The sequence below is a fragment of the Apostichopus japonicus genome, chromosome 12 (genome assembly GCF_037975245.1).
Source record: "Apostichopus japonicus isolate 1M-3 chromosome 12, ASM3797524v1, whole genome shotgun sequence".
Taxonomy (NCBI): Eukaryota; Metazoa; Echinodermata; class Holothuroidea; order Aspidochirotida; family Stichopodidae; genus Apostichopus; species Apostichopus japonicus.
In genome coordinates, this window is record NC_092572.1 from 11992784 (window position 1) to 12013388 (window position 20605).

Below are 20605 nucleotides of genomic sequence, written 5' to 3' on the forward strand. Positions count from 1 at the left end.
GTGATGATTTTCATGGCGATGTGATATCACTACAGGCAATAATTTCAAACATAGGTGTGCATGACTCCTATATTACCCCTACCCAAACAAATCTCAAACTTGTGTCACCACGGTCTCTGATTTATATATCTGAATGTTACCTTGAGCTGTAAAATATGATAGACCTTACTTGTGGTATTTCTAAGTCATGTAGCAAGTTCAAATATGTCATTTAAAGGCAAAAAATCACATGTTAATTCTGAGCCATGATGCTAACAATACCCTTGCCATCACACCCTCATACTGTATATGCACTGTAGGAAGGCATTAGGTACTTCATGTTACATGTAAAATGCTCTTAATTTTGTTAATAGATAGCCTACATGCTAGGCCATCAATCACTGTACTGTGTTAATACTACTTAATGGTCCAATATATCAATGATCTGTTTAACAGTGCTAACATTGCTAGTACAGCACTACAATAGATTGGTACAGTACATATCATGTATTTCCCTCCTTAAGTGCATACAGTAGCAATAATGGCACCACTGTACAAATAGCCAACTACCATGTGTTTCATAACTGAAGCTTGCTTTAAGAGGTGATAAAATGTTATTTTGAAAGACTTAATGTTCTACTACAAGCAGCTAAATTTAATTGTACACTATAGACATTACATAATTTTCATGACTGTTTTGTTCTTTTGCCCTTTTCTTCAATTAATTCTGTATACTGTTCAGTGTTTTTGCACAATCCAGAATCACATATATCCATGTGCCTGGTACACCAGAAAGAGTTGTAACAATGGACAGAAAGTCTCTTTAGATCCACTGCTTGTCTTCCAGTCGTCTCCCCCCCCCCCCACCTCCCCTTTCTACAGGAGCATAATTGTACGATAACAAATATTTTTGTTAGAAAACAAACCCCAAAAGTACAGTAACTCATCAAATAAAATCAAAACATGGTAAGGTTTAATAAGTCTGTGAGCACTGATGCAGAACTAGCAGTATTTCTAGGATACAAAGGTTTGGTTGACTTTACAAACAGTGAGCTACATAAAGTTCTCTGTCAAAATTCTCTGCCTTTAGTTATCGTGTAGTCACCACATATCCACAGGCAGTTAGGATTACGTATTTTGATAAAATTCTGTACCCATTTTTGTCTTGTTCATTGATGATATTCATGCAAATATAAATGAGTTTCTGATCAAGTGCTAAAAAATTTGGCTTCATTTATTTTATAATCATAACAGGCCCTGAAAATGAAACTGCAACATTTCTTCGTACAATATCTAATCTGCTGTCTGGATTTCTTTTTCAAATAATTTTTATGAATTATGTTTGAAAGATTTACGGTACTAGTAAAAAAAACCACAAATACTAAAAGCTACATTTTGTGGTAACTAGTTAAATTTCATCTTTTCATACAGTAACTGATACCATGCAATATTATACAAATAATGAATGGTTTCCATTCGTGCAACAGTGCAAATATTTCATTCGTTGAAAGATGGAATGTTCCATTCAACGAGGCGCAGACGAGTTGAATGGAACAAATTAACACCTTAACACCTTCAAATTTGGATATAATTGGATGTAAAATGCACTCATGCAACAGATTGTTTTGAACAGACAGGTTTCTTTGCTCTCTTACCATTGAAAAAAAGTGCTATCAAAAAAGTATAACCCATGGTTCTATTTCATAGAGTGGAATAGAGCAGATTTTGCATGCAATCAATGAGCAATTGACCAATCAAAATGACCAGAATACAATTAGATGTTGTATAAAAGCGTATGACTGATATTTGCACATAAATTGGATTATGCCCCTCAATAAAACCTCAAGAAATTTATAATGGGTTGTATCCCAATGTAAATAGTTCTTACCTGTATATTGAAATCTCATATCTGAGATATTTACAGGGAATGTCTTCTTTTCATTATTAATCACCTACCTTTGAATTTACAGTATATATTGCATGTACCTACAGTACAAGCTATCCATGTTTTCATGGTGTGACTTTACCAGACTACATAATATGAGATGATAGTTCTTCAAAGACTGAAAATGATTTGTCCGTTACTGGGACTTGCGATATGATTTGTCCGTTACTGGGACCTGCGATATGTGAAATATATGCATTGACCCCAATTATGCTAAAAATTTAAATTATGGTCACCTATGATATATTGGCAACCACCAGTTTACTACTATTGTACTACTATACTATAGTATTTCTCCTCACAATGGAACATTTAATTATCAAGTTTAATTTAACAATCCTCAATGTCTGGAGGTAACCTTGAGGTGCAGAAGCACTAGGAAAGTACTTTTAAGAAACTTATATAGAACCTTTTAGCAGGCTAAACATTTGGGGCCAGTACTGATGAGATTATAACTTCAATGGTAAATCTGACTGACCTACAGAACTGGATAATTTATGCATGTACGTAACTATCCTGAATTTGTTAACCATTCACGGTTTTGCTGCTAATCAAGGCTGAAGTTGAAACGCCAAAGAACATTACAATGCAATATTAATTAGAGTAAAAGTACACACTATATGCAGTGAGATTTTAGGGATATACATTAACTTTAAATAGAAGGGGGAGGGGGGGGGAGGTTGAAGCACTTGAAAATCAGAAAGGAAACAGAAAATGATCTGTTGATTTCATGTCAAATCTGCAAATAGCAAAGTCAAGCTTATAGGCAGGTTTTTCTATTAATTGGCATAATTATATTCAAAATCTTACATAGAAATTTGTTGAGAGTATACATGGTTTGAAGAGTTAAGTGGGTGGGGGAATGATGGGTGGGGGGGGGAAGAGGGTGGGGAAATGTACCACTCTGAAAATTAGTCATTATATATAATCTCTCACTGTAAGAGCTATGTTAAAATCTTCAAATTCCTTCTCTATAGGATCCAATTAAAATGACTTGCAGAAGACCAAACGTTGTGAGAACAATTCTTATTTCCTTGACCGTCAAAGTTCAAATTTCACTTTGATAAATCTGACATGCACTGCTTGTATTGGCAGATGTTGTGGTCCGGGTAAAGAATCTTGAACCCCCTCTCTGAAAATCTAGTTTATATCTATACAGTAGTACTGCATGTTAATATGTATGTGTTATATCACTTGGACAGTGTTTTCCTGTTCAAGCATACAGTATATATCTACCCTGTACCAAAATCAGTCACAATAAATTCACATTGTATCTGTGTAATAGACGGTACTTACCAAAGCGAACCCTTTTGCTGACAGCTTCGTCCTCATCACTCCTCGGTGTTTTTGGAGTCGCCATTTCTCTCCAATATTTAAAAATGATCAGAAAAACCTCCAAACATAAGTAGAGTATGTATATTCTGGAGGCACCTATACAGTAGATTACAGAGTAATAGTGACTGCATGTATGGAATAAAACATTGTGTTTACCCACACAAGTTTGTTCCTTATACAGTTTATCCAGGGACCGGTGGTTTGTAGCGTTACATGTATACAGTACACTAAAGGTGGAAGTAGTAGAAGGAGCTTTCACGCTCAAGTAAATAAATAGCAAGAGTTATTTGCTTAGGACAATTGAGTCACAAAAGTGGCATCCCTGATACAAAAAATAAGAAAAAGAAAAAAAAAAAACTTCAGACCTAGTTAAAAAGAGAATTTAACGGTCCATAGGAGAGACTATTAATAATTCTAAACGTTTCTGGTTTTGAAACAAATTCTTGTGTGTGTGGCGTTTAATACATGCTGAACTTCCGAGAACAAACAGCTCCGATACAGTAGTACTGTACACCAAGTGGCAACTCATACATACATGTGTACTGTGTACATCTCTAGTTGAGACCTATATTTCTGATTGTGGCAATCTCTGTAAAGAAACATCTCTGCCTAAAATTACACTGGGATTTTAACAAGAATTCAGACATTTATGGAGTAAGAAAGCAATGAGAGTATCCAATCAAAACCTGTGGGGGTGTAAATGAAACAGATCTTGATCCCACGAAGAATACAAGTAATATGAGGCACGGTAGAGGGGGAAATTCTAACGAAAGAGGAAAAGCTTGAATCGGTGAACGTTGTTAAACAGCAGACCAATCTAACGACCGAACAGTAACAATTTAATTTTTCCAGCTATCGACGTTGTTCAAGTTTGAAATTATAAAAAAAGGAACTCATAATAAAAAGTCCACAAAATTTAACTGATTTTTTTTTTTATGATTAGAAAACACTTCATCTTTTGATTGAGAAATACATGTGGTTATGGGAAGCAATATGACAGCCAGAGAAGAAGGAAACAAATTCTTGGATGACTACAGGAAACATTTATCTACAGGAAGGGAGTTGTTGCAAGCGAGAAAACCGAACAAACATATTCCATGTACGAAAAACGGAGGCTATTCCAAACAAACACTGAACCAATATCCTGAAAACATCTTTAAGACTAACCTAATAACTTTGATCATTCCAACAAAATTCTGAGGTAAAGATGACGATGAAATATAGCTCAGACAATATACCTGTAGAAGACAATCTCCAATTTATAACAAATAAACTTCATTTCCAATTTGCTACCTACAGTACAAGAATGGCAGGCCTGCGTGAAAACAGCAGTCGTTGTCCATGAACAATCACAACATGATCACTAAAGGTAGGCTAAATGTGTCGAATTAGCCAAGTAGACAGATCTATCTAATAAGAACATATCCAAATGCAACAAACAAGCAATGTGTGGTAAAAACATCCAGATTAAAATTGAACACTATAAGCAAAACAAACTTGAACACACTGTACAGATATAATGGACATTAATGTACATTTACTGTATGTAAACTTGGACTGCTTGTAAACTCTATGGACATATTAATCAGTACTGCAAAACTAGGAACTTAAAACCTCCAATTACAGCTCCAAAGAGTACCCGTATAAAGGTCTGGAATTCAATACCACCTGGTGCTTTTCCTTCTGAAGAATACCTTTAACAGTCAATATCAAACAGTCAATTGACGACAGTAAACCTTTTTAACTAACAGTCAAAAAGTAATCAGGACAAACCAAGAGTCTCCTACTGTACAAGAACAAATAACTCTCCTAAAAGCTAAATTTTGCATCACTCTGGAATATCCATTAGACATAACAAGATGGGGTGCCAGGTGGCATCAAGTTTGCTGAAGTTGTATCACTTCTAAAGTCAAAACATAAGTTCAGCGTTTTGTGTCCCATGAATCTCAGTTCACTGTTTTTATCCTTTCATAATTTGCAAACTTATGACAAATTACCTTATATATTCCTGACCCTGATTTTGGTGGATTTTAGATTTAAAAAATGATGATGATGATGATGATGATGATGATGATGATGATGATGATGATGATGATGATGATGATGATGATGATGATGATGATGATGATGATGATGATGATGATGATGATGATGATGATGATGATGATGATGATGATGATGATGATGATGATGATGATGATTGCAAGGTTTTTAGATATCTTATCTTTCCTATAATGTTCTAGTTAAGAATAAGCAGACTACAGCAATGCAAAGCATAACAATGCAGAGCACGTTTAACTATGTACTGTACAGCATAGTGTTTAAATTGTGTAGTATTGATCTCTGCAATGCTATGTGTCCGGTACATAGTAAACTGTATTATTTGTAAATTAATTGTGTGTTACAACCTTTAGAAGCAACTGCTGCCACAAGTTTTCTTGAAATATTATCAATGATTGTATTACCAATTTTGGTAAGAGACATAAAGGTTTATTCAAGTTTATAGATTTTCGTCCAGGGGTATAAGGATTATTAAGATGGCAAGATATAGTATAGTGGGGGTTTGGTGAGGATAATTTACAAGGTACAGAGTTGAGCTTATATGCATACAGCATGGCTCATGTCTATAGATACTGTATGTCAATGCTGTTGACAGAGTGTACATGAATAGTTACAGCATGCATGGCTGGACTGAAGAGCAAGCTTTATCCAGTAGATTGGCTCCCTATCAGCTACAGAATTTCAGTATAAACTACTTCTTCTCACCTTTTGTGCTCATCATCTGGAACAGCCTGTGTACCTGTCGCAACTTCTCTTCCAACTCGCACACTTCGTTCCTCCAACAAAGTGTATTGAACTGTTCCTAAACCATGTTTAGGAACCTATGGTTACAGAAGCTTTGAATACTCTGGCTCTTATCTCTGGAACAAGTTACCAGATCACATTCAAACATGAGCACTCAAACATTTCTACATTCAAAAGTCTACTTAAGACCCATCTTTTCACTTGTTCTTTTGTAAATTAATCTACTTTCTTTGTAAAGCGCCTTGAGCAGTGACTTTTGTCTACTGATTTGGCGCTATATAAGTCTCATTTATATATTATAATTATTATTATTAGAGTACTGAGGTCTTTTATAGAGCCTCCTAGTAATGCGGCTTACAGTACTGTACTGTCAGGTACATTCAGGGAATAATCTACTCTTCAAAGACTGCGCGCTCTATGCTTAGCTGTTCTTGAAGGCTCTGAATGTTGTATCATCTATATCAGGGTTGTCCAACCTTTTGCAGAGGAGGGCCACATGGAATGATTATGATGAAGGAGGGGGCCGCATGAATCCTACGCTCGATTTTTCGATTTGGCAACACAGTGAGCACTGCGCGCGGAGCGCACTGATTTATTTTCCTTCCTGATAAAACAGATGAATAAAGTGCAGCCGCCCCCCCCCCCCCCCCGTCCGCTGAGAGAGTGTCACACAAACTGACCTGTATGCAGTTTTTTGGACCCAGAAGGTTCGAATGATTGATTATATAGCTTCAAATCGTTATCAATAAATTTGCTCACTAAAATTTCGCACCATAGAGCATCTCTGGTGGGCCGGACGCAACCCTGCGGCGGGCCGGACGCAAACCTGCGGCGGGCTGGACTGTGGCCCGCGGGCCGTAGGTTGGACAACCCTGATCTATATTATGGTTCCCATGTCCAAACACACAAAAAACTGCAATATATGCATCTGTGCACTTGTATAGCAAATTTGTTGATTTTGCTGGCATTTTGCAGTGTGAAACCGGATAAATTATTCTGCGACTTTTAGCAGACAATTATCATAAAGACCAAATCAGAGCTACTGTACAGTAGGACCTAAGTTGCCTGCATTTTAATTTTCCTTTTGTATTGATATATATGTGATATTTCAAACCTAACTTGTTAACCTGAAGTCATTCTTGTACTGTACAATATTATCTCTCTGAATTATTTCACTGGGCTAATTCAGATGACCTGGAATGACTGAAAAGCTAGATAATTATCTGGTTATGCAATCACAAACATTTGCTGTTCCTTCGAGTGAATAATAACACAGGTACATTTCATTACACTACGAACAATGTACTTGTAAACTCCATGAATAAAAATTTCAGGTTGACTGTAAAGCCACAGAGACTGAGGCAGGGTGGGGAGAGGGGGGGGCAAGCTCTCGTCCCAAAATATTTGACTTTCCCCTCGCCAAGGAAAAAATGTTGTCAGGCAAATGTTTTGATTTTTAAAACAAATAGGTTCAAGCAGTACTTTACCTGCGCCTCCTAAGTATTAATGGACCACCCTTATAGCTCTTGGTCTTCATTTCAACAAGTGAACACTCTTAACTAATAATTACAGCAATTCCAATATGCTTTCAATCAAACTATGCTTTATTGACACATGGTAGAAGAAGCATAGTTTTAGCTGGTTACGGAGGGCTAAATGATCTCTAACAGTATATATGTACTGTATATCATGCACTGAACTCTAGGTTTATTATAGTTCTATAGATGTCCAGCTTGTCAAGCGTCCTGTTTCCTGTGTTGACACTTTGTCAGACATACAGGAATTGGATGCTTCAAAGAGTATTTCAACAGACCACTCATGACTTCTAGGTCACATATATCCATTGTGTGTACAGTATGTATGTACAGTAAGGTTCAAGGATGTGATACTTTACAGCTGGTACCTGTAGGCTGTTTTAGACATGCTGCTACTCTAACATGTTTATTTAGGAGGTAATTACAATAATATACATAACTATATAACTATATATATATATTGCATTTCACATTATTTGACATTTGACACATAATAGAAACAGCTTTGGGGATAATCCGATACATCCTGTCTTTTTCTGTACACCAATCATGTATTTAATTTGTAAATTTAATTTGCAAACAGAGAACACACAGAACAAAGTTAGTTTACACAGTTTTATAGTGAGAATAATCACTGTACTCAATTATCATCAAAATGTCTGAATTCCTAAGTTGATTTGACGTTCCAAGTTTTTGGCTGATTTCTTTTGCTGAGAATGGAGAGGTTTAAGAGTGAATCAAAATAAAATAAAACTGTTAGCAAACTGCTTATCCACTAGAGAGCCTGTGTAAGAGAATGATTGAAGGTAAGTTGGCCTGACGTTTCGATCCAAGCAGGATCTTTTTCAGAGGCTGCATGACAAGTAACAGTAACAGAAGGTACAAAAACACGCACAATACCTCTCCTTTCCCCCTGTTGGTTTCTTTCTTTCTTCTCTCCATCCCTTGTCCACTAATCCCCTTACATCTATCTCTTTGTGTTCACCCTGCTCATTAACCTGTCTGTATCCTGTGCGTGTTTTTGTACTTGTCATTTAGGCTCTTAAGAAGATCCTGCTAGGATCGAAACGTCAGGCCAACTTACTTTTACAGGTTCAAGAGTGGAAAGAGAATGTTGGATATGGAAAGGAATACGTCAAGAATGTAATTTTTTAGTTCTAGACAAACAATTATTATTAAGAAAATATAACTAACTGACATATTACTTGAACTATTATAGCTCAACATAAGAATTAAGATACAGACACTCAGTAATAACACATAGTGTGATATAAAGATAAATACTGCAATAATAGTACAGTTAACAAGTATGAATAATCCTGTACATAATAAGTACATGCTTGGTGCGGTAGTTCTATGATCTATTGATTGGGTTTATGTTCCCAAGGTTGGTTTTAATAACATTTGAATGTGTGAGTACCACTCCCTGTCAAAGGAAATGAATATAAGAACAAATAACTTCAGTAGAGCAACAATGCTACAGAATCTCAATACACTGCACAGTGAAAGGGGAGACAAAAATTGAAAATAATTGTGTAAGTTTCATAAACCAAGTGTTTGTCAAGGCAGTATATAGTACTTCAGTATTCTAAAGAATACTCTGGGATTGTGGTTATCGGAAATTTGACTCTGAACCCTGTGTGTTTACTGTTACAACAAGGAATGAAATACAAAGATATATTCTTTTCTTTTCATTTCTTTCTTCCTTAATGCAGAAACTTTGATACTAAAAGAAAGATCTGTTAGCAAACTGCTAAATAAGCAACAAAGGTAAATTACTGTCAGTCCATCCGTGTCTCTTATTTAAGTCTTAGTATGTATTTGTTTCAGTTAGCCTCTGAAGAAGATCCGGCCAGAATCGAAACATCAGGCCCTTTAAGTTTTTTACAAATTTTATATTACTCAACATTGAACATTGAACTGTATCATTCCACTTGGCAGGGTGCTTTTACATCTGCAGATTTGAAATTGAGCAATTTCATTATTCGAAGACTACCATGAAGATGCTCTCCTGAAGGGTGCTGCACATACTAGTAATGTTCTGTGCATGTATATGTATATTGTATTATGTGCATTATCAGGGTAAGAATGTACACTTATAGTTAGGTCTGTGATCCACTCTGACTCATGTGGGGGTGCTATAACACTAATTCCTATATGTACTGCATTATAAGATGAGGTCATGTACCTTGATTAGAATTTAGTATGACCACATTCCATTTTGCCACTAGTGAGCTCTTTTAGATGAATGAAGAGACAGGGAATGAAGTTGGGGAGGGGGGGGGGGGGATGCAGTGGCGGAGCGTCCATACAGTACAGTCAGGGGGAGGATGCTCCCCTTGACGGACTCAAATGGACTGCTGGCGCCCTTTTCAGCTTTTTACCACTTTTTACATATTCGCGATTATTGACTTTTTTCTCATCTACTGTACCTATTGACATTTGTCACATTTTGTTGGCGATGACACCTATTTATTCTTTGTTTATCTGCAAATTAGCAAGGCCAGGAAAGGGTCATTTCCGGCAATCTAGGGAGTATCTGTACTCAAAAAATGTCTGTACGCTTCGCGCCAACCTGTGGTGGCGCTCCGCTTAGATAGTGTCGAAAGCGCCCCTACATACCATGCTCGCCACCCTTGACCATTACCCCTAGCTCCGCCACTGGGGGGGTGGCTTGTGGCTGAACAAAGTGAGGCTGAAGGGAATCCAAATCAAACAATATGCATCAGACATGGATGCTTGTAGCAAAGGGAGAAGTTACAATGCTTTCTTAAAATGGAAAATATATATAAAGTAACCCTGTTTTGAGTCACAGTGAATTTCTTGTGAATTTCTTGTGGATATTAAGCATGCTGTATTACCTGGCAAATGTTTGAAAGAACGCGTCCTGCATACAAACACACACCACACATATACTGTGTTGCATCAGGGGTTGCCATTTGATCTTTCTGAACATATTTTGTACTTTTTTCCTTCTTTAAACACTCAGTGATTGTTTCTAATACAAAAATATAACTTTCACATTTTGAGTGTTTTGCTAGTACCTGCAAAGTGTGGAATATCTTGCTTTTGATGGGTAATGATTTATTCTTGAAAAAATAAATACAAAAGAAGATTAACACCTACAGTACAGTAGGAGTACACTCTGTATATTGTTGTAAGCTTCAAAATGTCTGAAGTGATTATAAAAGTTCAAATGAAGGAACTTCTTCCAGAAATATGACAGACTCTTCTGGCAAAGTACCTGTACATTCCCTTATTCACAAATAGTGACATTATCAAACTAACATATATGATTTTTACCGCTCATAACTAGCATGATTCAGCAACGACCTGTTTCCCACCTTTCGTTTAGCAACTATACACACGACTAATCATCAACCAATCAGGGAGCATCTTTGAGGTATTTTCAAACACATCGACTGAGCTAAAGTAAATTGTATACAAGTCTCTCTGGAAATGGAATATATATAATTGATGTATACCTGGGATTCTTCTCGTAAGTGTAGAAGACAAGATCTTTTTGATTGTAAGTGTAGAAGACAAGGACTTTTGAAAAAAAAAATTCTTTGGAGATCTGTAAACGGATAGACCACACGCATTCAGGGGCGTAGCCAGTACGTAGCAGTGTAGGCCCGGGCCTACACTTTTTTGGCCAAGTTATCTTTTTTTTAAAAACACCCATAATTCAAATCCATAAGCTTGCTGGACGAGTTTAAGAGTATAGACAGGAAAAACTATTGAAATGAACGTAGCTAGAATATGGCTAAATTGGGTGACCTATTCTTCTGTCATCTAGGCTGTCATTTCTATCGCGTGCCGTTTCATTCAACACTCTACCCGCCGAAAAACACTAGGATCTGATCTTGTCAGTTTTTTAACATCTAGTTAAGAACCCATTTACGCAGATAATATTTCAGTTGAGAAACATTCCACAGTCAAATAAGCCTATCGTTGATTAACAGACTTTATAGAGCTGCAGCACTTTGTTGCCTGTTGTTGTCACGATCGGCGTTCCAAGTTCCAAAACAGCCTTTTTGATAAACATTTACTAGCTACAGTTGTATCAAAGACAATTACTGGCAATAGTTGTATCAAAGATATTTCTGGCCTATCTTTGTATAAGTATCAGAAGTCGACTACTCTGTACATGTACCTTGTTAATTTTAAATACATTATGTAGTATTGAATCATGTACTATTTTAACTTGTTTCTTTTTTGGGTTTAAAAGTGATATTGAATGAGGTGTCTCAAGTTAGCAAGAGGCCAGGGAACCAGAATGAACACTCGGGAAGGGCCGTTCCCGGCCATCTGGGGGATTTGTAAACCCAACAATTGTCTTGTTCGCTCCGTGCCAACCGATGGTGGCGCTACGCTCAGATAGTCGTGCCTACAACTTTGAAAAACCTGGCAACGCCCCTGGCATTACGAGGCAGAGCGATATCGAATACACTGTAAGGACCGATATATGACATCACCCTCTACAGAATTGCAGAATATCCTCATTTTTATTGCCATTACGGGACTATGAATTTATAACTTAGGTTACGACTTTCAACTTTTCTCAGGAATTAATTGATCAAATAGTGGCTGTTGATTGATCGTTTAATGAAGGAGAGATATTTTGTACGATATTTGGTAACTTGTCAGAAATACATTGTGTGGTAGGCTTTATTACCATTGTCATATTGCCTTCGCGTCACACAGTATTTATAGTTAAATGTCTAAATATAACTCAAAATAATAATTGTATCTCAAAAGTAAACTGTTTCAATGCACAACAGGTCACTAAATAATAGGTACCTTAGCCTTACTTTGCCTAGGTTTATGTATCCTAGGCAATAATGAAGAGCCAACCAAGAGCCAGCCATTAGGCTAACTTAAAAGTTATTCAATTTAGCTACTGTAGTAGGTACCTGCTGTTTATAGGGGCAATGTTAGGACATACAGTAGGGCCTATAGTGGCTACTGAAATTGAATGGCTCACCTTTTGCAGCAGCTTCAAATGTCACCTTTGTTGACACATGATTCTGGGATGACTGTCCACTCTTTTCCATGTTGTTATGCTGTCCAGTATTGTCTTGAGGTATGCACTAGGCGAGTTATGGCAATAACAATATAGCTCAAATCAAAGACGTTTGCTACAGTATATTACTCCAAATGAGGGCTATTTGCTTTGTTTGTTAGTTATGATTTACTATATATGGTGATAATGGTAACACTAGGCTTTAGTTTTACAGTTTTAGCCTAGTATAGATAGTGATTGATACTGATTCTAGGCCTATACCGTTTAGGCTACACTGATTTTGACCCTGGACGGTACTGTAGTGTAGGCAGTATAATGCAGACAAAGCAAACAATATAGTTTCAACAACGTAAGGCCTAACTAAAGATCTCAGAAGTTCCTTTTGTTTGGGCGTACATCTAGGTTCGATTGGAAGCTTTGTTTCAATAATGTAATCTTAAGTGATTTCTGATGACTGGTACTAAGTCTGCAATGTCTTCTGTACCTTGAAACGCTGGGAATAGCTTATCATTGTGCAATCAATTGACCTGTTTCGGTAAATATTGCGTAAGCGGCCAATCAGCTGGTTGAAGAGATGGCGCTCTCATAGTTCGTCCCATGGAAGAATTATTACTAGTAGTAGTAGTAAGTTGAGTCTCGTCTATCCGACATGCTCAGTGATTAACCTCCGCCACGTATCACGATCTTGCGCAAGGTTTATTGCTTCTTCGAAATTGTTAATATTAATGTCCTTGAATTGCGACTTTATTTTTCCAAGCAATGTAGTCACGGGCCTTCCAACTGATTTAGCAGTATGTCTCAGTGCTTCTCTTAAAGCAACCTTTGCTGGAGCGTCCTCTTGAAGTCTTGCTATATGACCGAAAAATCTCAATCTTCTATGTGCGACTATCGATGACCAAGGTATGTATGTATATGTGATCTTCCCGCAAGCAGGAACTCGCGAAAGAAGCCATGGAGGCTTGTAGACTCGCAAGCTGACCGAAGCCAATCTCTCGGCACACATTCATTTAACGTCCATGTCGGGAAGTTGTTATTGAACAACACCCTTGCCAGACGACACACATTGCTGTTGGCGGGGAATCGAACCGGAGATCTCATGACTGGGAAACGCCGGCGTTAACCACTAGGCTGTGGTGGTTAGTTTGGTGTTTGGTTTATGTGTTGTTGGTGTTTTGGTGTTTTTTGGTGTTTTTGGTGTTTGTGTTGTTGGTGTTGTTGGTGTTTTGGTGTTTGGTTAGTTTCGTTGTAGAGGCTAGAGCTCATCATTTGATAACCAATTATTATTGGTCCATCTAATGTTGAGAATATTTCGAAGTAGTCTCCTTTGAAAAGTGTCAATTTTGCGATCAAGATCCTTCGTTGTGCCCAACAGTTCGCAATTGTACAAAAAACTGCTCTTTAATAAAGTCTCAAAAATCCTAAGCTTAATGTTCCGGCTTATGTTTTTGCTTTTAAAAATGCTTGACAGTGTGTTGAAAGCACCGTTGGTTATACCAATTCTTCTGTTAATGTCTTCTTCGGATCCCAGCAAGCTTCCAACATATTTACATTTCTTCCAACTGTCATTTCCTTTTCTTGTGATTGTAAATTTCTCAGTTTTTGTGCAATTGATTTTCAGATTTCTTACTGCCAGTTTGTCAGAGACTCGTTTTTCGATGTCTTGCAGTATATGCTGACCAGTTGATGCCCAAGAGATATCATCAGCGTATTGTTGGTCTACTGTGAAAAAAGAATTAGTGGTGGTAGTGCTGTAATCATGATCAACTAACTGCGATGGCAGGATAACTGCATCTGATTTCAAAGAGTTGGCTAGATAAGTTATAAAAAATAGTGCACTTGCACTATCTCCTTGTGGTGAACCAATGTTAGTGTTAAAAGGAAGTCTTAGTTTGCCCTCAAATTTGACGGTGTAGGAGACGTTATCGATTAGTAGTGATATCAGGTGAAGTTCATCGTTGTCAAGAACCTGTTCTAGGTCAGTTAGCAAGGATCCTCTTTGAATTGTGTCGAACGCCTTGCTCATATCTAGCATCAATAGATTTATAGTGTAACCTATGGATGTTATAGCTTTTTCTGCTAGCACTTTAAAAGACAAGACAAGTTCAGCTGTGCAAAGTCCTGAAGTGTAGGCAGTTTGGGTAATGGGGAGGACATGCTCATCAATTGACGGACGAATCCTCCTGGCCACACAAACCGCAAGAATTTTCCTCAGTATAATAGAGTAACCGTGACAGGATGTGTTCACTAAAATGAGCAAAAAACAAGCAAATTTCCGAAGAAAGATGATGCTGACAACACACCACTGATGTCTTCCGATACAAGTTAACATCATCGAGTTAAATGAATCTGAAGGAACTATCACACAGTAATCTGAATTTTGTCAACTTGTCGAGATGGTAGTAAGTGTGCAACTCGTCAATTTGCAGAAAATTGCTGCATTGACGAGATCCGTTATCTCGTCAAAACGTCAATTATCTGAATTTTGTCACGTTACCATCTCGTCAACTCGTCAATTTGCAGATAATTGTCGTTTTGTCAAGTTGGTAACGCGTCAATGCAATGTCCCTTCTACGACACGTAACGAGGGTAACAATGGTAAACAACGAACGTCACAAATCCCCACGGGCTGCAGAAAGTAAGGCAACTGGAGAAACTAAACCGGCCAAAGATAAAGCTGCACGAGGTAACAACAAAACCACGAATAATCTCGATCGCAACAACAAAGCCACTGAAATTCCCCAACAGATTAAGCGAACATTGTCCCTTGGTGAGGGGGAGTTCAGAACTGTTCGACTGAAGAAAAAGACGTTCCATCCAAATCTCAGCAAAGCGAGGAATTCCAACCCTAGGATCACCGAGCCGCAATAATGATTGAATTGACAATATATTTATTACTGATGGCGACGCTATCAGCGACTGGCCCGGCTGATGACATTAATCCTGCAGACAATATCACCTGCAGGTATTATGACATTAACTCTTTCAGTGGCGTAGGAAGGTACTTTGAGTGGGGAGGGGCTGAAGACTGATGGCCGGCCTGGGGAGGGGTCTAAGGGGAGGGAATGATACTTCCGACCCCATATTTTTCACTGGGGGGGGGGGGGGCTGGCGCCCCCAGCCCCCCGGTTCCTACGCCCTTGAACTCTTTTAATGATGTAGAATCACATTCCAGTTTTTCCATTTTTCACCATAATAGCCGAAGTTTAAACCAAAATTTCGACGAAATCAATACTTTTATTTCTTTACTAAAAGAAAAATTTTCAATAATCGGTTTTACGGAAACATGGTTTACCAATATTATTTCACCCCTGATATCCATAGATAATTACACTCTCATTGAAAAACATCGTGAAAACCAAAGGGGTGGCGGCGTGTGCCTATTTATTAATAACGATCTTAACTTTAAAAATAGACCCGATCTTTCTATTTTTAATGATTATATTGAATCTCTATTTGCTGACGTCATATTACCCCACATGAACGAAAAGTGTACTGTAGGTATTATATATAGACCACCAAGTGGTTCTCATGAAATGTTTGATTTTTATCTTCAAAATATTCTTAGCACTATATCCAGGCGCGTATCCAGGATTTTCAAACCCGGGGGGCGCGAATTACTATCTAAGCGGAGCGCCACCATCGGTTGGCGCGCAGCGTACAAGAAAATTTCTTGTTTTGAAACCCCCCCAGATCACCGGAAACGGCACTTCTCGGGCTTGAAATGACCAACCAGATGTACACTTTTTGCCTGAGAACCAGGTATTTCCTAATAGTTTTTTTTTCCATCCATAACCTTGTTGAAGTTTGTCAACCCGGCACACATCATGTTCGACCTGATGGCATCTCCTGTGGGTCTTTGCTTTTGTAGGTGATTCTACGTCGCGGCCCACAATACCCGTCAGCCCCACTTTTCAAGGTTTTAAGCCCCATATTTGTTCAGAATTTGAAAATTCACATTTCTCGTGAATAAACTCACTTGAAAACATACCCATAATGTTGTACAAAATTTCATCTATGGACAACCAATATAGAAAAACTTCCATGAACCCCTAACAGACCAGTCAAAATTGCACGAGTAGAGGGAAGTGTGATGCAGAATGTTGGTCAGAAATTGTCTAAAATTCCGACACAGTTAATTTATTGGTGTAGAAACATTAAAACTTCTTATAACGGCTATTATAAAACTTGGTTGAAGGAAATGAAAAAATACTCGATATTTCCGAAAGCGAACACTACACACATAGGCGTAGGAGGCGCGGCGGCAGTGGCGGAGCTAGGGGTATTGGTCAGGAGTGGCGAGAATGGTCTGTAGGAGCGCTTTCGACACTATCTAAGCGGAGCGCCACCACTGGTTGGCGCGTAGCGTACAGAAAATTTTTGAATAAAGATACTCCCTTGATCGCCGGAAATGACCCTTTCCGGGCCTGGCTAATTTGCAGATAAACGAAGAATAAGGTGTCATCGCCAAATTACACCAACAAAATGTGACAAATGTCAATAAGTAGATGAGAGCGCAATAAAAAAAGTTAATAATCGCGAATAAGTAAAAAGTGGTAAAGAGCTGAAAAAGGCGCCAGCAGTCCATTTGAGTCCGTCAGGGGGGGGGGGGGCATCCACCCCCCGACCGTATGGACGCTCCGCCACTGCGCGGCAGGGGTGCAGCCCCTAATTCGCCATTACTAATGTAAAAGAGAGTTTTGACATAATTGGACCTCCATGCTTTTTATACATCTACATGAGACATGTCGTTGTTTACATTAGCATCCCGCGAAATAATCCGCAATTTGAACGGACCGTACGGTACATGATGGCATGCGATGTAATAACCGATGCTTGCTTATATGATATTGACATGAACGCGTTGAACGCGCGAAAATTTTTGGTTATTTTTTCAGGCAAGTCGGACAGTTTTGAGGCTTTTCATCCTGGAACGCCATTTTCATGCTCACTAATATGATGTGATATCTGCTGTTTGCGTTACAAATTCGAACAGGCGCGTAGCGAGGAATTTGCCAAGGGAGGGGCGAAGCCTGTAGGCAAATTATCTAAGCGTAGCGCCACCATAGGTTGGTTCGTACAAGCGAAGCGTACAAGAAAATTTTGGCCGAAAATGCCTCCCAGATCGCTGGAAATGGCACTACCCAGGACCATTTGGTAGCGCGAAGCGTACAAACAAATTTTGGCCGAAAATGACTCCCAGATCGCTGGAAATGACACTTCCCAGGCCTTGTAAGTTGCCTCTAAGCACTTTCTATTTTGAAATTACTTAGCGATATCATTTAAAAAAATGCTGAATGGGGGGGGGGGCGGGCGGTCGCCCCCATCCCAAAATGCGTCATGTTCCCCGACGACACGGTCGAGTTCGAGACCAGCCACAGTTGGTTTCATAGCACAATTCTACACACGCGTTATGATAGAGCATATATAGTACATATATAGATCATTAGTGAGAGAGGAAAATGGAAACGTCAAAAAATGGAGTTGTCGGTGTAAGGGGTAGGGTGAGTCACACTTTTACGAAATCATGTAATGCACTGTTCCTCTTTCTCTCCCCGGTGTCTTCGCGTTTTTCTTTTACTCCCTCCTTTTCTCCTTTTTCTCTTTTTCTTCTTTTTCTTTGCCCTTCCTTCCTCTCCTCCTCCTCTTTTTTCCCCTCTTTTTTCCTTTTTTCTTCTCTTTTTTTTCTCTCCTCTTTTTCTTACCCGGGGGGCGCGCGCCCCCAACGCCCCCCCCCTGGATACGCACCTGATATCGGAACAACAGTGTAAATCGTATGTAATGGGAGATTATAATATTAATCTATTGGATAAACCCAAGTCCCGCCGATTTTTAAACATCCTTTATTCCAACGGGTTCATTCCAACAATCTCTAAACCCACTCGTATTAGCAGTTCATCAACTTCATCAACTTTGATTGATAATATTATTACCAACGTTAACTTCAACATCTATTCAGGCATATTTATTACTGATCTTAGCGATCACCTACCGATTTTTCTCAAAGTACCAACCAGGAGATATAAACAGAACCACTTTGTGAATGTTCGCAATTATAGCACCAACAATATTAGACGCTTTATCGCAGAGATCCAGGACAAAATATGGGACGATATCCGATATATTAAGCATATTATCCCTTTTATTACAAAACCACTGGCCCATATATGCAATTTGTCTTTTCAAACTGGCACGTTTCCAGATAAATTAAAAGTTTCAAAAGTTATACCGGTGTATAAAAAGGGTGACAAAGATAATTACGAAAATTACCGGCCTATATCATTGTTGTCGTGCTTTTCTAAAATAATTGAAAGGCTTATGTTTAATCGTATTTTTAAGTTTCTTAACAAGCATGATATTCTATGTGATCAGCAGTATGGTTTCAGAGCAGATCACTCTACTGAACTTGCATTGGCAGATGCTATTGACAAATTATTCAGCAGCTTAGATAACAATAAAACTTGCATTGGTGTATTTCTAGACCTTTCAAAGGCTTTCGACACTACTGATCATGTTATCTTAATGAGTAAATTGCACCACTACGGTATTAGAGGAACAACACTGAATTGGATAGACAGTTATATTACAAATCGTTATCAATATACCTCTTACAAAAACTCTACTTCTCGTATTGCAGAAATTCAATGCGGTGTCCCACAGGGTTCAATTTTAGGCCCATTGCTTTTCATTTTATATGTCAATGACATCTGCCAAATTTCTTAATTTGCAAACATAACATTATTTGCTGATGATACAAGTATTTTCTTCGATTCAGATGTAAATGCAACTTCATTCCATATTCAAATTTCTAATGAACTAAGTAAATTTAATAACTGGTTTTCTGCCAATAAACTATCACTTAATATTGGCAAAACTAATTATATTGCGTTTAATACTTCCAGAAATTTTAGCTGGGATAAAGATATCACCATGGGTGGTATAATTCTAAAACAAGTTTATACTACTAAGTTTTTAGGTGTATATATTGATAATAAGCTTTCGTGGCGTGAGCACATTTCTACAGTATGCAGGAAAGCAGCGAAAAGCGTTGGGATTTCTCCTACCAGAGCGCATATTAAAGACTCTCTACCAAACTTTGGTCGTTCCACACATCTCATATTGTTCAATTATCTGGTCTGGCACGCCAGAAACCAATCTCCATCCTCTTATTATTCTCCAAAAGAAAGCCATGCGCCACATTTCACGTGTTGCACCTCGTGAACACACAAATCACCTTTTCAAGAATCTCAATTTATTAAAAGTTACCGACATTTTTCGTGTAAATCTTGCCACGTTTGCATATAAGGCATGGAATGGTTTATTGCCTAACACATTCCATGATTTTTTTAACTAGTAACAGTGTGATACATCACCACAACACACGGAATGCTGATAATGCACATTACTTTTCTTATAAAACATCAATTGGAAGGCTTCGTCTTAGAAATCGTGCAATAAAGTCATTGAATTCCATAACAGAGAGTTTCAAAACCAAAGTATCCAGTAAAATATTCAAAAAGCATCTGACCAAAGACGTTATATCCAGTTATTAATAAGTCATCTATTCATTTGCACGATAACAAATTATCGTAAATATTATCACCATATATAGTATTCATTGATTGTCGAATTATTCTATTTTGTATTGTTATGTAAATACTTTTCTTCTTTCCTTTATACAGGGAGTCTTCTACTTTGTTAAGCTGTTGTACGCTTTTGGAACACTTCCTTCACACTTTAAATTTACACGTGAAAAACAAATAAATAAATCAAAATCAAATCAAAGTATTGAAGATATGATGGGCAACGCTGTCACAGTAATTGTCGATGTAATTTAGCTCGTTGTTTTGGTTGTTGTGTCTGTTTTATTGTAATTATACGTCAATTCGTTATTTTGTATGCTGTTGAGGTTTATGTCTAGCTCAAAAACGAGTGGAAAATGGTCACTGATTTAGTCATCTTCTAGGATTTGTATCGAATGTG

The 20605-nt window shown here is 37.9% G+C and overlaps 1 protein-coding gene across 7 annotated transcripts in view; it reads right to left on the reverse strand.

Moving 5' to 3' along the window:
- LOC139976763 (AMP deaminase 2-like) overlaps nucleotides 1-13178 on the reverse strand; it is a 61385-nt gene extending 48207 nt beyond the window's left edge. For 4 of the 7 annotated variants that reach the window (XM_071985502.1, XM_071985501.1, XM_071985499.1 and 1 more), the window contains exon 1: nucleotides 3221-3355. In XM_071985502.1, coding sequence (XP_071841603.1) covers nucleotides 3221-3284 — 64 coding nt within the window. In that variant the 5' untranslated portion in view covers nucleotides 3285-3355. Of the gene's footprint in view, nucleotides 1-3220; nucleotides 4808-7551; nucleotides 7715-12586 lie in introns of those variants that run through there. The other 3 variants (XM_071985503.1, XM_071985506.1, XM_071985504.1) reach the window with 3 other exon arrangements.
- Between the last annotated feature and the right edge of the window lie 7427 nt (nucleotides 13179-20605).